Source organism: Schistosoma haematobium, chromosome 1, assembly GCF_000699445.3.
Source record: "Schistosoma haematobium chromosome 1, whole genome shotgun sequence".
NCBI lineage: Eukaryota > Metazoa > Platyhelminthes > Trematoda > Strigeidida > Schistosomatidae > Schistosoma > Schistosoma haematobium.
This window is the reverse complement of record NC_067196.1, coordinates 83,005,148-83,025,299: the sequence shown is the minus strand read 5'-3', so window position 1 is coordinate 83,025,299 and position 20,152 is coordinate 83,005,148. Positions and strand designations below refer to the sequence as shown.

The window sequence follows — 20,152 nt, the reverse complement described above, 5'->3', positions numbered from 1 at the left end:
TTTAAGTCGAAGGCTCTGGGTATGGCACTCTAATAAAACCACTTGCTTCGGTTCGGGCACCCGGGCATTATCCCAGCCCTCACATAAATCGAATGGCGCGTATGTATTCAGTGACCCTTTGTACCAATATCTATGTGGTTAAATAAATAAAAATAGAAAAAATAAAGTAGAAGTTCACTATATCTTACATAACTATATCTATGACTTAAGTTTACAGTATATCGGGTCAATGACCAGTAGAAATTCGGTCGTTTATTTCTATTTAATATCAAGTATTTCATATTATAGGTACACTTTATTTTCCAAAAATTGTGTAGTTTTCACACAGAACCACCTAATTTACGCCATTCTCTTTTATAGGAACTGATATTCTTTTTTTATAGCAAAGTCCTTCATTCGATCAACCATCAAAATAAATGTTTTCATTAAAATAAGCTATGCTATTTATTCTATGAATGAATAATATATTGGCCTTAAATAATAACGTTAAACTAAATTAGCCGTTAAAAATTAATCGAATAAAGCCTTCATATAGAGATACTGTGAACAAATAATGTGATTCAAAGTTCAGTATATTTCTTCATTAGGACACTTTGATTCACAACTTAATAAAATACTCTATTGGTAATAATCAAAATGAGTATTATATTCAAAGGAATTACAAAACACTCATGTTTCTTTAATTCACCGTAATTGAAATATTTAACTCCGCCAAAGAACACATTACGTCGTGAAATGGGTGAATAAACCTGGAAAGAGTTGGAAAGGATTGCTCAGGACAGGGTTGGATGGAGAATGCTGGTGAGCGGCCTATGCTCCTTCAAGAGTAGTAACAGGTGTAAGTAAGTAAATAATTGAAACATTTAAATTATCGTAGAGAAAATATCTTTTTTTGTTTTATTTATTTGTTTACATTAATTGATTTAGATCATGAATCGATTGATGTTAGTCCACTATGGAGAAACCTGGAAGCACTGAACATCGATCGATTCATGATCTTAACCAAAAACGTATCAACCTCTACAATCCCATAACGATAATCATATTCATTGATACAAAAAATGTTATTCAACTTTTAAATAACTACAGTCAGGAATATAAGTGATTGTAACATCACGATCAAAGTCAAAATCTTCAATGCGAACGTAAAGACAGTTATATTTGTTGTACGGAGCTGAAACTTGGAGAACTATCAAAACTGTCATCAAAAAGTACAAATATTTATAAACGATTGTTTACTCAAGATAAACAATGTCTGTTGATTGGAAACCATTAGTAACAGCCTACCATGGGAGGGAACAAACCAAGTCCCATCTGAGGAGGAAATTAGGAAAAGACGTTGAAATTGGATAGGATGTACATTATGAAAATCATCAAACTGTATCGTGAAGCAAATGATAACTAGGAATCGTGAAAGGAAACGGAAAAGAGGAAGAATAAGGAACACATTGTGTCAAGAATTGGAAGCAGACACTAAAAGAATGAATAGCAAGTGGTAAAAACTGGGAAGGATTGTCAAGCACAGAGTTCGATAGAGAATGGTGGTGGACAGCCTATGCTCCTCTACGAGAGGTAACAGGCGTGACCGTTGGAGAGTAAGTGCAACGTCATGGTTATAGATATTGGTTAGGTTGTTAGTTATTGTACATTCTGAAAAATATTAGTTGATAAATATATTCTTTTAAACAGATTGTTAAACTGTTTTCAACTATCAATGACCTAGTTTGAATAAAGTAGAATATGTGAGAAGTTGTCGATAGCCTGAAGGGATGAACAAGATAATATTTACATAATCATACAGATGTCCATTATATAATGAAATAAATAAAATATACTATGGTAACTATTGAGTGAAATAACTTATTATTCACTTATATTAAACAGATAAAATGTCATAATATTTTAAATATTATAGTTGTCATTATTATTATTATTATTAATGGCTTTATTCAATATTATATTTCGGTACAATATAGAAATTCTCAGCACAGGGTATTTCAACAAGTTTCTTACACAAAAAACAGAAACAAAGACAAAAAAGGGAAAAAAGGTCTAAAAAAAGGAATCTGAAAAACTGTACTTTTCAAATTAGAGACATGTTAAGAATGCAGGTTATTGACTTGGTTAACTCTAACAACCTGTTCGTCACAGAGTATATTTTCTAGGTAAGATATTATTGAACTTTTATACTTTTCCTTGCGTGCATGGATTTTAATGTAATTACGTCTCATTCTACCAGAAGATATGCAAGGAGAAAGATAAGAGTGAAGGGGATGGCTAGTATCTGATAAAATAACACCTGACAGGAGTTTGCATGACTTTAGATATCTATCCACAACCATATTAATTATGACCTCGAAAGATTCACCACACACTCTGATAACTGCCTTTAGCACTCTTTGCAATACAGCAAAATTTTTTCTCAAAAGCCTGAGAAAGGATAATGGAGAACAGTGAAAAATAATAGGTAATATGCAAGAATTAACAAATTGTAAGAGTAAATGACGAGTAGTCCCAAGAGCATGCAATCTCTTTATGTAGTAAGTCAGACAGAAAACCTTCCTCGACAGCAATAAAACGTGGGAAGACCAAGAGAGATTAGAGGAAAAGGTAACACCAAGATAATTGACCTTCGACACTGTTCTTATCAAGGAGTCTCCAATAACACAAGCATTATGGGATCTCAAAGTGGTGTTTAGATTCCATTCATGTCTCGTGCTAAAGTTAACAGCTTGACATTTAGACGGATTAAGTATAAGACCATTACCAACAGACCAACAATCAATACAAGACAAAAACTCATTCATTTCTATGGGATGTAAAGAGGAAGAGACAGACATACATACAGTGAGATCATCCGCATATTTCACAAAAGTGTTTTCTGTGGAAGATGGCAGATCATGCAGAAAAAAGAGAAAAGAAGAGGTGAAAGAACAGCTCCTTGTGATACACCTTCATGAGACAGTAGAGACTCCGAACACTTTCCTCGAAATACAGTGTACTACTCCTTTCCAGAGAGGTAGAGACATAGCCAGTTGGTTGTCCAGCTGTCAATGTTGACGCTGATTAACCTGTTAATTAAACGTTGTCTTGGTATAGAATCAAAAGCTGAAGTATAGTCAAGAAAAGCACATCGAACATACTTCTTACCCTTTTCTAAGTTGAACACTATATTGTGATGCAGAACAGCAACAGCATCCAAGGTGCTTCTTTTTCATCTCTAAGCAAACTGATACAGATCAATATGCTCTTTTATCGCAGGCTGAAGTGGAAGTATTAATATTTTTTCCATGGTTTCGAGGAAGGGTGAAGTTATTGCAATAGGTCTAAATTTTACATTCTTATCACCAGATGCTTTCTTGGGTACAGGGATTATCTTCATCTTTCTCCACATTTTCGGTATAAGATTAAATGAGAAGGATCTGTTAAAGATAGTCGTGAATGGATAATATAGGACGTCAGCGCATTTTTAAAAAGGAGGTTTGGGATACCATCAGGTCCTAAACATCGGGATGAATTAAGTGACTGGAGACATCTTCGGACATCAGTTTCAGTGAAACTAGGAACACAGCTATTATTTAAACCTGTGGATGAAGGGAGCATTACATCAGATGACTGGCGTACAAAAGACTTATTTAAGTCACAAACATTCAGCTGGTTATCGCTCCTAGATGGTCTGTCACCTGTAAGTTCTTTAACGGGTTTCCACATACTTGGAGAGTTTTTCCAAGACAAGATTTTTTGAGTAAACATAGAGTTGAGACGTCTAATCTCTAGATTTATCAGACCATTTAGCTTACGAACTTTATTAGAGTTTTTCTCCTTGTACATTCTTTCTTTCACCCTCCGTAGTTGTTTTAGTTGTGTAGATGTAAGTCGATCAAAACTTACAAAAATGGTTTCAGTGGGATAACAAATATCAAAACAGAATTTAAGATAACAAGTGATAACATGAGTAGTGATTTCCAGTGAGTCATCTGTAAATAATTCCCAGTTAGTCGTATGAAACACGATTTTCAGGTTTTGGATATTTTCTGAGTAATCCCTATATTTGACTTTCTTGGTTTGATGTAGAGTGTACTCTTCCCATGCTTTTCATATACTTTAGGTAAAACACGAATCATACAGTGATCCGAGCTAGACAATGGAGCACGTTTACGAGTCACATTATACCCACATCATTAATGAAAACGAAGTCTAAATGAGCATCCAAACGAGTAGGAAAATCTACTACATTTTGGTGACATAGTGACGTAAGGAAACTACAGTCACATGAATTGAAATCACCACATACAACTGAAAGTGAATCACTGAAGGCAGTAACAGCAAATTCAGTGAATTTATCAGCGAAAACAGATAGCGCAGATGATGCACAGTCTGGAGTCACGTAGATATTAGTAACATAAACATATCTGTATTTATTCAGATGTTTTGGACGACATCTTAGAGTTAGACAGTCGGTAAAGTCATTTGAGAACTTGAAACGCGCATCAGTTCACGTTTACAAACGTAGCTACACCGCCGCCACACCTCTTCTTATTGTTTGATCGATCCTGACGATAAATTTTGAAATTACGTAATGTTACTAGGCAGTCGTCCTGTAAATCATTTAACTAAGATTCTCGAATTGTGATGACACCATAATTACGATACATATTTCGACTTAGTAGGAACTGAAGATAGTCCACTTTGTTGATTAGTAATCGGCAGTTAGAATTTAGCAGCTCGGGAATCGACATACGATTAATGTTCATTCTCTTTAACGCATATTACCAACCACCACGATGTCTTTTATAGTACTTTTTTGTAACTTGTGCAGCGAAAGGTCGTGGGCTGTGCATAAAAGCGCCTGTATAGGTTATGCGATTAATGGACACAATGAGACGTTAAATTAAAATGAAAAAAACAGATAACTTGTTGAAATAATCAGATGGCAGAAACAGGTAGCCCAGATATTCAAGCAGGCCGCCGCTAAATTGATGGAGTTTTGTTCTCTGAGCTAGATGGTTTGGTCATGGACCTTTCATCGATCTGGGCTACAAATCTTCTCCACCATTTTATAACTGTCATATATATACATATATTAAATGATGAACTCCATGAAATTAGAAAGATGGCATTAGTAGCCTAGTGATTACCAGTTATTATGTATAAAATCCAAGATATGAAATTCTTGGTTTTAATCCTATTTAAGTTCGTGTCTGAGAACGTCTGAGTAATTCAATTGTAGTATACATAGTCTCTCTATTCAAACAAGAGATTGATAATTAAACTGAATAAATATCCATTACATCAGTTTAGAAGCAAACTTCACATTAGTCCAAATCATCATAAAATGGATTTGTATCATTTTGTTTTTCGACGGTTCAAAAACATAACTAGGTGACTCTCAGGAAAAGGAAAAAAGTCGTCTGTCTAATCTATTAAATTATTATGTTTTATTAATACATTTATGTGTAGTAAGTATACTTGTTAGTCATACTTGATACATTGTTTGAATAGGGCGAAATCCAACTACTAACGTCCACTATGACAACTATAATAAACTGACAGTTAAGACCATTTTTGTGGCATTCTCTCGAAAATAACATTTATCAACAAAGATTAACCAAATTAGGTTACAAATGAATGTTAATAGAAAAGTAGTGCAAATCCTTACTGATAATACTTTTGTCTTTTTTTCTTACGTTACTGTAACCAGTATCTTAGATTTGCAACGGGATATATTAAAAAGCCTAAAATGTATTCTCTATAAAGTTTTTTATAAATTATGAGTGTCATCAGAAGCCTAATTAAAATATAAATTAACATTTTTCCCATACAGTACATAGAAAAGAAACATTGAGTAACGAGAATAAGTAGTAGACTGAAGGTCATGGGTTCGTATCCCGTATACGGGATTGTGGATGCGCACTGATGAGGAGTCCTATACTGCGATAAGACGACCATCGAGTGCTTTCATGTTTTCAATGGTTGTCTAACATTGATCCATTTATGATCTCAATGAAAATTCATAAAAGACAGTTAAAGTCTGGACCGAGTGAAATATTTTATAAACTGCATAACTTATAATAAGATATAATTATTAATAACGCTTATTTTAACTCTCTGAATTGACTAGTCAAACATAAGGAATATTTAGGAGGACAATAACTCTCACTAATTACATAATCAAGTCATTCAGTTAGGAACGATTTATGAACTAGAAGACAACAAACTGTTTGTTGTCAGTAACTTAATAAGCATGATTCAATTATTTTAAACATACAAATTATTCGGATCTATTTATTAGAACTAGAAAGTTTAAGAATCAGGAATCCTCCTTTCTTCTAGTCAGTTAACCTTCCAAAAGTAACTTCATTTTCCAGAGATTTTAAAGAAAATAATGAAGGAATAATAAAGAAAAGATCACCAGAAAAAATGGGTCGATTTCGTATATAAATATACTTGATAATTATTCTGTTAGATTTCATCAGTGATACATTTAGAGACTTAGCCTTCAATGCATTCTGTTCATATAAACGTAAATGTTCTAGTCATAACTCAAAGATGTGATTTATTCTTTATTTTGTTGAGAGAAATTAACATTAACAAGTATTCTTTATTTTAGAATTCACTATTATTTGTAAGTAGATGAACAACTGTATGACTACATTTGGACAACTTGAAATAAAATTAAGCATAGGCTTCTAAATTGGTTATATGGAGTTAAACTTACAAACTATCGAATTCCGAGTCAGATCTCTGGAGTTTAGGGTCTTTCTCAAAGACCGGAGATCTTGATTTCTATTCCCTGTGAAACTGTAGATACGAATTGTAGAACAGTTCTAAACTAGGATAAAAATAGATGTTCAGTGTTCTCTGATTTTTACTAGTTGCTTCACTAAGGTCAGTCCATGATGTTTACTACAAAATTCAACTATTTTCTCAACCACCCTTTATAATAATAATTATTGTTCTTTCTTAATATTGACTATTCTATCTATTAATTACTCAGCTGATTATTTGTAATTGTTTTCATTAAACAATTATTAATCTGTAATATTATTTTCAATCATATTTCGCTTGATTGACATTGGTATCTAATTCTTAATGTTTTTTTTAATATTATTGCCATTAGCATAGTTTGTATCCTTCAAATGTTAATGGATTCTTTAATAAGCTGAATGAAAATTGTGTATAGGAAAATAACCAAACTAATAATAAGACAATAACTTAAGAATAATTGTTGTTTAAAGAAAATTTACCAAATCATTTGATACGTTACCCAGGAAACATAATCAAAGCATTTCATTATTAGACTTTATATGGAACTTTTAAAATTATCTAGAATTTTAAACTTTGTCTATTTCAAAATGCTAGTCATAAAATCTGTATATTGAACATTTGGGATATGGTCTGTTATGAATACAGTGGTCTGGAGTGCTGTTAGAGGTATGAGGGCGATTATCACTTCCCGGTTGCCCGCACTGTATAAGGGTTCTTCTGGAGGTACCTGAAAAAAAACCGGATTAGAGGTGGTCTTAGTAACCTGAGAGCGTGACCGCAGTGCCCAAGGGACAACTGCTTGAGATCGGTCACACATGACCTTTTTATGAGTAATTTTTGCGTTAGCTCCGTACTTGTTGAGACCTCAATGCCGGAGACGGATATCCGTGGGATAAGGCGGGATGTGCATTTTTACGGTCGACCTTTTCTAACCCCACCCCTCCTTGTGGGAAGGCAGCATCGCTGTCATGCTGATTGTCTGAAGGAAACACCTTACTGCTGTCACACCTCTATACAGTCAGCAGTACGACTTCGCCTTCGGACCTTGGGTTTGTTGCTTTTAGTCTTACCGCTCTTCAACCGACCTGTCTGACATGGTAGGACCTTGAGGAACAGTTGTTCCAGTCACTATAGCTCAGTCGCTTCATCACGATAAGCAAGCCCGACCACCACGCCAAGGTAGCAACAACGGTCGGCGAACATTCGGAATTAGGGTTGAATACTCAAAAAATGAAATATTGTTAAATCAATAGCGTTAGTGACCATGAAAATATCTACAACCTAAAATAGGGTGTTACATATATTACTTTCCGTTGGATATTTTTCGTATTCAGATTCACATTATAGATCATAGGGTTTACTTATCTTGTGAAGTTACCTGGAAGATTGTTAAATGTTAATAATAGTTGCTTTTTATTCGAACTGAAATTCCCAAATAAAAATAAATTTATATGTCGTTCACTCCAAATTACTGATTTTATTCAAAACAGACATTGTTTGATGTAAATATATCAGGGACTGTTAATTATCTTTGTTGTGCTGTTCTGTTAGGATTAGGAATGTATCATTTTGACAACATTTAGAAAATTAAAGATAAGTCTTCCAAGTTAAAGATTATTTTTATTTTATTTGAGCACATAGATATTAGTACAAGAAGGCAACAAATACATATGCGCTACACAGATCTCATTTGATTTGTGTGAGGGCTGCGGTACTGCGTGGGTGCCAAAACCGGAGCAGGTGGTTTTCTTAGGTGGCCACACCCGGAGCCTTCGACCTGAAAATCTGATCCACAACGCAGTGGAGCATCGTAAGGAGATGCAGTCCCCTGGTAACCGGTGACCAACGAGTGGTTCATACGCCATTTGTCCCCTCAGGATATTGGAGTCCATGTACACCACTGGTTTGGAATCAGGGTTTTCTAACTCTCCTAGGTGGACTCTCCATGTCCACCAACCCGGGTAAACAGTCGAACATTCGTTTTTTGTTCTCTCAATTTCGTAAACAACACCCTCGCCACGAGAAGGTAGTGAGTATGACTTCCCTGGCAGAGGCTATATACGCGTGGTCATGTGAGAGCATTTCGAGAGAGAGAGCGGACCCTGCTCATTCTCGGCTGTACCAGGGCATTTAGAGGCTATTATTTAAGCCGGCGACACCCGGTATTCCCAGCCAGCCAGCCACCCATACAAGTACTGACCGGGCCCAGCATTGCTTAACTGCGGTGATCGGACGAGAACCGGTGCTTTCAATGTGGTATGGTCGCAGACGGAGGAAATTAAGATATAAGGAAGTTTTGAGACTATCACTTGCTTGGAAATATTCAAGGTCAACCTGTAACTCATATCAAGTATCACAAAATCTTTCAGCTTGTCTAAGTGCAGTTACTACAATATGCTCAATAGTACGTCTATTACTTATTGAACTATCATGTTGGATCATTTGAGTAATATATAATAAATTTCTTTTTATTTTCATTGGTGAATGATAGGTTTTGTTCATTGATATGTATAATTAACGTCATGAAAAAAATAACTAAAATACCATATTGATTAATAATTTATAGTAACGGTCATGAGTAAATTAAATGCCTATAATATTACACCATTTTATTAAAATTACCTGAAGACATGTGAGAAACAATGGTTCTAACTTTATGATTTATTACTTTTAAACTCTCTTAATTTCAAATAAAGTTAATTAGAAACATGTTTATTTATGGAATCCTCTTGATGCATTGAAACCATCTTTGAGACTGAAATCAATAAAATCATCCCATATTCACGAAACCATATCACATACAGATGTATATAATTTATGTAATAGAATCTTAAAGGATTATATTTACTATTCAAATAATATTACATCATCTTTGGCTGTTTAACTTGTGTGATACGCTTAATTCTTGTTTTGGTAATCTCTACTCACTTAGTCTAGTGGCCCGATTTATTTTTGATAGACAGAAATCAATCAGCTGTTAGAACAAAATAACTGAAATAAGTTTATTGTAGATGACTGAGTATCTAAAATACCTTAACAAATTCACTTGGTATTGTTTAACTTGTATCTTCCCATTGAGGTTTAAGACTGCGACTGATCAGTCTGCTTGAGCGTCTGGGCTACCTGTTCCTGCCATCTAGATATTTCAACAAGTTATCCATTTTTGTTTGTTTTGATATATCATTATGTCTGTTAATCGCATAACTTATCCTGGTGCATTTCTGAAAAATGTACAACCTTTCGTTGTCAAAGTTACAAAAAGATCAATAAGAGATAATGTGGTCGTTGGTAGTATGCAGAGAAAAGAATATACACTATTCAGATGTTCATTTACTGGACTGCTAACATCTAACTGGCGATCACTCAATATTTATCGTCAGGATCGATCAAGAAGAAAGAAACGGAAACTTGTTGAAATACTTTGTGCTGAAAATTCTATATTGTACCAAAAATATAATATTGAATAAAGCTTATAATAATAAATAATAAATAAATAAATAAATATTGGCATATGCGCATGCTGTGCGTATGCCTCGATATTGCCTTAATTCACAAGCTTTTTGTAAGGAATGATGGATAGTGGCTAGCAGTAGCTGAGTAGATAACGCGATGGCGTTTGGAGCGAGTGGTACTACGTTCTAGTCCCAGAGTGAACATGAACTCTGAGATGCAGGTACATTCAGCCGACGAGTTCAAAATAGGACGAAACACGCGTCCTGGATTCCACTGCTAGCCACTATCCATCATTGCTTACAAAAATACCTTAACAAATATTTTATCTCAAGTTATCAATGACTACTCATTACAGTCACACATACTACTGAATATAAATCCAGAATATTTGTCACACGGTATTATTGAATAAAATTGATGAAATATTAAGAAAATAAAAATTCTGTTGCTATGGTTAATAACAACCATACACAAATATAAATCATTTAAAAGACTTTTGTTTTATACTCTCTTATGTATATACAATGGTGGTATCGTTTTATTAATGGAATATATATCATAAGATATTACGTCATTATTCACGTTATTAAACAAAAGATCACGCAGTGATTTATCTCTTCTCGAAGATTCATTTTCTATAGAAGTGATCAAGATCATTCTCATATTTCTTTATATTCTTATTCCTTAAAAATACATCCGATGTTGTTTTGCTTTATTTTTTTTTACATAAATTAGAATACATTTCTGTTCATTGAATACTGAAGACAAACAAACAAAGAAACAAACAAAAGGAACAGTGTCATGCATGATCTATTTCATAATTCATGCATTTATACAATGAAACTAGGATAAAAACCATTAGACAACATTCAGCTTCGATCATGTTTTTGAACATTTTCTAGACAATTTTGTCAGAAAATAACAAAACAAATTTGTACAATGTCTATTAGTTTATAAAGAGAAAAACAAGTGGTGAAATATGCTAAAACGAAAAACAAAACTATTTGTTAAATCGTTTATATGGTTATGTTAATTAAACAGATAAGTGATTTATGTAACTTGAGATGTAAAGTTTTCTTTTTATCATGGTTTTTCTAATTAAAGAATTTTCTAATGATAAGTTTTTAGAACTATAAATTTTTTGTTAATATTAAATGTATGTTGTAAGCAAAGATGGATAGTGGCTAGTAGTGGAATCCAAGATACGCGTTTTGTCTCATTTGAGACTTGTCAGATGGATGTATCTGCATTTCAGAGTTGATGTTCACTCCGGGACTGGAATCTAGTACCGTTCAATTCAAATACTATCGCATTATTCACTTAACTATTAGGACTCAGTAGCTATATGAAAAACGCGAGGGGGTTTGAAGTGAATGGTATTGGGCTGGAGTCCCGGAGTGAACATCAAATCTGAAGTACAGGTACATTCAGCTGACTAGTCTTGAATGGGACGAAACGCGCGTCCTGGATTCTACTGCTAGCCATCATCTATCTTTGCTTATAAAGCTTGTGATTTAAAGCAACATCGAGGCAATACTCACAGGATGCACATATGCAAATAAGAGACTGATCAATTGAATTCTTAAACAATAATGACAAGATTCAAGTAAACAATACCAAGTGGTTTTAAACGTATGTTGGTTTCAAATTTGTCAATTACATGTTCATTTCATAAAGTGCTGACAAAATTATTCCGTGATGTTAACATTTGAAATTACAATTGCTTTTCTCTACTTCTTACAATTGAAAAACATATAAAACTCAAAACAGCTGTCTACAAGCCAACATCAAATTCAAAATTTGTAATATGAATGTCGAGGCAGTTCTATTGTCAATACTTGACGAACTAATACCACTATCATCGAAAGTGTACGGGTATTTATAAACATTTGTCTACTCAAGATACTTAATGTATCTTGACCGAATAGCATCAGCAATAATATACTATGATAGAGAACAAGCGAACATCCATCTGAAGAGGAAATTAGGAAATGACGTTGGGATTGGATAGGACATACAGTGAAGAAATCACCAAACTGTATCACGAGGCAAGCGCTTACTTGGAATCCTGAAGGGAAACAGGAAAGATGATAGCCAAAGAACACATTGAGTCGAGAATCGAAAGCAGACATCAAAAGGATGAATGACAACTGTCAACAAATGGGATGGAGAAGCTAAGACAAAATTGGTTGGAGGTTTCTGTTCGATGGCCTGAACTACTCTACGAGGGGTAACAGATGTGTGTAAGTAAGTGACTTTCTCTGATTCAATTAAGATTCTTAATAATAGTTTAGGTAAATAATGAGGTAGGTTTAACTAGAAATATACTAAATTTAATTTAATTTGGTCTCACTAATTACTGAACTTTCAGCTGAAACGGATGGTTGACAGAAACGATTTACTATTTAAAATTAAACTGCATCGTAAACAAGTTGTAGACTGCTATTTATGTAGCAGTTTGTAAAACTTTAGGTCCTGACTATACGGAAGACATTATATATAAAAATTACTTTTGAGTAATTCTAGCGACTGTTTACCAGTGATTTTTAAATGGATAAGTATGTTTTCTTTGACAAATCAATCAGATTACGGAAAGAAATCCAAAAACTGGTGATGGACATGTTGTAAGAAACAAGTAAAATCTGTTTATATGTTGTTACTAAAACAAGTAATATAAATTGGCATATCAAGCGAAAGAATGGCAAAAAAGTTAGCAACTTTAAATTGATGACCAGTTCATAAGTTCAAACATGAATCACGAATTTTCGAAGTAAAATTTTATGATTCCGGACAATTAAAATCAAAGAAATGATTACATCAGTGTCAAACCGTATAGCCAAGCAACATTTCCCAGTCTACTCATTATGATTACTAATTCCTAATCTTAACCTTAAACAATAATTTCAACCGGGACTACTAATCTTAATCTATTTTGAGTTTTTCATGTGATTAATTATTCATTTATATCACCTACATTCCCATTGACTACAAGTGATTTTGTTTTCTGAAGGTTTGTTTCTACCGTATTTTGCTTTGGAAAAAAAAACAACTGAATTTTTCATGGAAGGAAATTTTACTTGATTGTTACTTGTCATTGAAGAAAGTTCAACTACTGATATTGTTTTTACATACACTTTTATGAAAGATTTGAATTCTATCTTTACTTTATATGGTTAAACGTTTATGTTACATATAATGTAAAACATAATTAATATTATAAACGAATTTTAGACAATATAACTATATTGCTGTTATTAGCAAATTAAATTAATAACTAATTCGTATGATGCGATCGTGGATGTGTACTGCTGAGGAGTCCCAAACTAAGGACGAGACGGCCATTCAGTGCTTCCAGGTTTACCATGGAGGTTTAACTTCAATTGACTCACAAATTCAATTATTAAGTTAATGACTATTAGTTAAACAGATGACCTTACATTTAGTAAAATTAACAATTTTCAAGTTGTGAAAAGGTGGTAATTCATCAAAATTGGATTCTCAAAAAAACAAACAAACATGAAACTGGACAAGAGAATATACGATAAAAATAACAAAAATATGGTGTGTTTTTTAACATACTATTTAGTGTTTAAAATGTAAGAATACGAATTTTTCCATGGAACTTCGAAATACAACTTTAAATTCGGACAATTTCAAAGCAAAAGATCTCATATAGTGTCGATCCTCAACATATCAATGGTTGGTTATACACTCTTACGAAATCTATAACTAAGAAAAAATCCCAGCTATCACTTATTTCCTAATATCTAACTATTTACCCAAATGTCATTAACTTTGAATATCTGTAAAAGCTAACTACTACATAAATCACTTATTACCCAAAACAGATAATTAGTTATTTTCTTATCATTTCAGTGGACAGTTGTTATCTGTTTGAGAAATAAGATATAGATCAAGAAGAATATCACCAACTATAGTAGAACCATGTGATTATCATGTGATTACCGTTACCAGTGGAGTTCAACCAGGTCTGCTGTGAGAAATCAACTCACTGAAGAAAATGGTGTACTGTGGCGCAACTTCGTGAATTGGTTGAAGTTAGACATTAACAACACTGGATGCCGGCTCAGTGGTCTAGTTGGTTAAGCGCCTGGCGCGAGACTGATAGGTCCTGGGTTTGAATCTCGCGGGGTGCGGGATCGTGGATGCGCACTGCTGAGGAGTCCCATGCTAGGATGAAACGGCCGTCCAGTTCTTCCAGGTTTTCCATGTTGGTCTAGCTTTAATTGACTCACGATTTCAATCAGTGAAATTTCTAAAATCTCCACAAAACCGCTTCTGATTATAATTATTACTGACTACAATTGCAAATAATATAGAAGCATTTGCTTTCTGCTTTTTTTAGTTAAATTTACATCAATTGAATAGATTGTTTTAATTTGTATATCTGTGCCTTCTTTCAAATGTATAAGAAATTTGACTTTGTTCATACATAGAAAATTTCAAATTAATTTCATTTTGTAAAGCATTAAACAAGGAATTCAACTATTTGGCACCAAGTATTTCAACATTTCACCAATTAATCATTATGATATTCTTCAAAACTCAATAATAATAAATAATGAAATAAGATGAAATAACAAAAACAAACACATAAGAAACTTTATAGTTGAATTCATAAGTCAACTGAAGCTAGATCATCATGAAAAACCTGGAAGCACTGAGCGGCCGTTTCGTACTATTGTCGGACTCCTCAGAAGTGCGAATCCAAGATCCCCCTTCTTGAGATTCGGACCCAAGACCTATCGATCTTGCACTAGAACGCTTAACCACTACATCACTGAGCTGGCATCCACTAGTGTTAATGTTTAACTTTAACCAATCCACGAAATTACGCCACCGTCTACCATTGTCTTCAATAAGTTACTATCTCATAACATATATAAGAAACAATAACCAATATGCTTTTTTTCTTATTGATAATAATAAAACAATTCAATAAAGCAAACTTACATATCATCATTCATTTTCTTCAATTATAATTAACCTTGATAAGAATTATCAGTAGTAATATCTATATATAAGTACTATATCCACACCAGTAAATATTTTTTCCAAAAAATATGATTCACTTTAGTAAATTAATAGAAATTTCCATTTATTATTACTATAAGTTATCCAACATACTATAAAATTAAATTAATAATCATGTAAGATATTTGAAAAATAGTAAATTATGTTTAATTAGACATCTGATTGGCTTTTCAAACGGACCAATCAAAAAATCATTTTAGTCAAGTTAAACTGTCTAGGTTTTTTATTATTATCATAATGAGGTTTTTGTGAAGATTGTAGTAATTTTGATGTAAGATAGACCACCATGGAAAAACCTGGAAGTAGTGGATGGTCGTTTCGTTCTAGTATAGGACTCCTTAGTAGTGTGCACCCACGAACCCCGTCGTGGGATTCGAACCCGGAACCTTTGGTTTCGTGCGAGAACAATCAACCCACAGATCACTGAGCCGGCATCCACCAGTGTTAATGTCTAACTTTAATCGGTCTATGAATAACCGCGCAACCATTCATTCATTGTCTGAGGTAGATACCAATCTCTACCTGACTCCACTGGTCACGACTTCTCACAAAGAACTCTAGTTTTTGACACCATTTTCTGCAATAACGAATTACTACTTGAAAACAAAAAACATTTTATAGGTTAAATTATAAATGTTATTTCATCTACGTATACAGGAACAGATAATTGTTTTGTGTTTACCAGTTATTTTATTTCTAAGTTATTGTATCATTAAGTCAATACAGATGATTAACACGTGAACATCTTATGTGTTACTATTTTTATTATTTAGACATAAATATAACAGTTAACATTTAAGAAGTTTTGGAACAAAAAATTTAAAAAAATTTGTGGGATCTAGTAAAAGATACAGATGTATGTGGTGAAAAATGCAAGTTATTCTTCAGAATTGTTATACAATTACAATTGATATACACAAAGCTTGTTCTTAATATACCAACCTTTTAAAGTTTAATTCCTTTTTTATAACTTTAACTATTAGCTACGATATGCTAGTAGTTTACAATAGAAGAAAGGATTCTGATTGAATGTGTTTGAATACAAGGTAATATGGTAGATGGTTAATTAGTAATTTATTATAATGCATTCAAACAGTTCAACATTATTTAAAATTGCTCTATAGCTCACTCGGCATGTTGATGTTTCATAGATTTTTTTTTTTCAATTATTGATGAACAGTTGTTTATCACTTACTACATGATATAACTTATTAGATTGGGGTATTAGCACCAATGGCTTACAAACACCAACATGAAAGATGCTGGGGTTCGAGTCTTGGTATGAACACAAACACTTGGTGGTACATCCACCTGATAAGTCCTAAATAAGACAGGACATGAATCTATGACTCCAATTTTAACTACTATCATAATTACAAATAATCCAGAGTATTGTTCTAAGAGATGAAAACTGTTTGTTAATAATTGCGAAGTGGCAACTGGATACATAAAGTCTGAAAGACTGATAAACATGCGATCAAATTGACTATTTATTATTTTCACATGGTTAATAAATAAAGGGCTGAACGAAACTGCACAAGATAATTTAGTTTTAAAACATGCACATTTATTTTGAATTTCGAGTCCCGGAGTGACCATTAACTCTGAGATGCGAGTACATTCAACCGACTAGTCGCAAATAGGACGAAACCTGAAGAAGGTATTTCCTGGAGTTCTAGTGAGAAGCAGAGACCAGTGGAGTTCAACTGGTTCTATTATGAGATAGTAATTCACTGAAGACAATGAATGATGTGCTGCTCAATTTCGTGAATTAGTTGAAGTTAGACATCAACACTGGTGGATGCCGGCTCGGTGGTCTAGTGGTTAAGCGCTCGCGCGCGAGACTGATGTGTGTTGAGCGGGATCGTCGGTGCGCACTTCTGAGGAGTTCGACAATAGGACGAAACAACCCTCCAGTTCTCCCAGGTTTTCCATGGTGATCTAGCTTTAATTGATTCGTGATCTCATCTATTGAAAGATATAAAATAGATGGAAAAGAATAAGACTATAGTGATGATTTATGTGATATTGATAGCGGGAACCTAGGAACCTAGGTAACTTATCCGTTAGTGGAGGAATCACAGAGGTTAGCTTCATTAAATAGTCTCTCAACTGCTCTAGTCAGCCTATCCTGTAGTTTATCACCAGCCATATCCCCACCGAATTGCAGCTTTAGGAAGAGAGATTTCGTACTAGCTGTTGATATCTATATTATCTTATTTGTTATGTGCAATTGTTTCTTCAGAAAACCTTTTGGATAACTCATTTCAATCAACATATTATGCATGAGCCCTAATTCCTTGTTTAATGTATTAACTGGGTATTTCTTTCCAGCTCTATTTACAAGATATCTAACGAGTTTTCTCTTATAATGAAAGGGTACAAATCTTAAGAAACGTGTGTACTGGCTTGCTGAAGGACAGTTTCTGTACACACTTCTACTGAGGGGACCGTTTTCTTTTCTATTCAGCAAAACGTAAAGGAAATGTACTTTATTATCAAGTTCTTCTTCACACGTGAATTTGATTGTTGAGTGATTATTGCTAAATAGCTCTAAGAGTTCTTCATTTCTCAATGTTCCGATCGACAATAAAAGTGTCATCGATGTAACGACAAATGACGTCAAACTTATAGATAACCTCTTTAAGTAGTACCTAGAGGTGAACCCATCGCTATACCACCAATTTTTTTATCATATGGAAATTCATTGCACATTTCAGGAATAATTGTTTGAGTCTAACCTTGAGAATTTCAATATTGATCTGATTTTCAAGTAGTTGTTGGGACACAAACTCTCAGTTAATGGTACATTGGTGAACAAGGAAGTAACATTTAGATAACATCCATTTTCTATTTAAGGTCGTATGTTCCGCCTTAGAAATGGAATTGAAAACGTCTTTCACACTTTTGTTGATGACCAATTTGTGTAAGGAATCTAGGATTCGAGCTAACCACTTTTCAGTTTTGTGTTATGATGAATTATACACATCTAAAACTGGACGAAGAGGAAGTTCAGTCTTGTGAACTTTTGGTAAAACACAGAATCGCGGTGTGTTCAATCCAATGGGTTTAAGTGAATCATGAATGGATGAGGTAAATATTTCTTTATTTTTTAATTTTTTAAGTGAATTAGTCAGTAGTCTCTCTGCTTTCATATTTATTTCCTTAACGTCGTTGAATTGGTGAATTTTAGTTTAATCATTCAAAAGTGAGTTCATTTTATCAATATAATCAGCTTTGTTCATTAGAACTATCCCTTATCCTTTGTCCGATTTGCTTATGATTAGAGTGTTATCTTTTCTCATCATATGTAAAGCATTTTGATTTCGTTTGATAAATGGAGAATTCATAATATATTTACTACTTTTGTATTGTTGGCAGATGCTACACTATCAATTCGTACTTTTTACTCATTATGTTTATATATATAATCTATTCCACTGTTATCATTGTTTCATACACTGCCTTGAATAGTTTAATATTATCGTGTATATATACTACTGTACATTAGAGTAAAGCGTATTTATTTATTCATTTTATTTTATTTGAACACATAAATATTGGTACAAGAGTGCGCCAAATAAATATGCGCCACAAAAAACAATGAGAAGGAAAAAGAAGGTAAGGAGCGTAAAAAAAGAGAACGATAACGAAGAGATTGGTGTAAGGTAGTGTAATAATAATGATGGTAATAATAATGGAAACGGAAAGGTACAATCAGAAGAAATCTTTCAGTTAGGGAAGTTACAACCACTTTCTACGAAGAAAGTAAAAGGTTACAGCAGGATCGCCACTGGCTTCTATTCTGAGCCATATGTGATAACGTCTCTAGCCACTGTGTAGCACCATCTCTAGGACCCCAACCAGGGAGTCGTGAAGGACCGACACAAGCCAGTCCTTTGCAGCTTTCTTTCATACCACGACACTGAGGTGGCTCGATGATCTGACTCCAGTTTAGATTGTATGAATGATTGTTATCGCTTATTCTCGTTTATCATAGTCGACTAGAATCGCGTTAGTCAATAACGGAATTAAATAAGTCGAATAACGAGAATTGATTTGTGAATACATATATTTTGTACATGAAGTGAATGAAACAGAGCCAAGCAAAAATGACGCACAGGGAGGACGGCTGGGAAGCCAAATCCCTTTTAGTCAAGTGTTATTCCATATTTATAGTCAGACAAAATAAAGCTACAGACATGTGATTAATGCGATAAGAAGGGCACACACATATACGCTCATATAAAAACAGTCAAGACTGACAAGCGAATAATTGACAAGGTCAAAATATGGCTCAAGTAGAATGAATAAAATAGGATATCCGGAAGTTAGAATAAGGTATATGGGCTTGCCATAATAACTGACACTACAACACCATGTCATATACTGACCACCTCTCCGCTTTTTCCAACCAGTCCCAAAGTCGGCAAATAATTCACGACGTGGAATTCTCTGGGACGACATTCGGAGAACATGTCCAAGCCACCGAAATTGATGTTTCAAGATGGTGACACCGATTGCATTATTGTCTCTGTGCCCGAACACACGATGCCGAACCTCGGCATTAGATCCTCATCAGGCTTTACTCTAACATACTCTAGCACTAACATATGTTAGTATGTTAGAGTAAAGCTTGATGAGGATCTAATCAAAAAACAATATAGTTCACTTATATGTATTATTCTCAATAAAGTATTTTCAAATCACTGGAATATCACAACTTGCATTTCACACTATAACACATGAATAGATACTGATATTAGTAAATTAATATAATTAATCAGAATAAAGCTGAAATATTGAAAAAAATTACTGAATTATTTGCATAATCGAATAATTTGTAGCTTAGTGAAGACAATAAACAACAATAATT

General features: G+C 33.7%; 1 protein-coding gene across 1 annotated transcript in view; it reads right to left on the bottom strand.

Annotated features, from left to right (window-relative positions):
• The window catches only part of MS3_00002286 (uncharacterized protein), a 33,741-nt gene extending 18,402 nt beyond the window's left edge, over nt 1–15,339 (bottom strand). Inside the window, exon 1 of the mRNA XM_051209859.1 lies at nt 15,196–15,339. Coding sequence (XP_051075331.1) covers nt 15,196–15,209 — 14 coding nt within the window. The 5' untranslated portion in view covers nt 15,210–15,339. The remainder of the gene's footprint in view (nt 1–15,195) is intronic.
• Between the last annotated feature and the right edge of the window lie 4,813 nt (nt 15,340–20,152).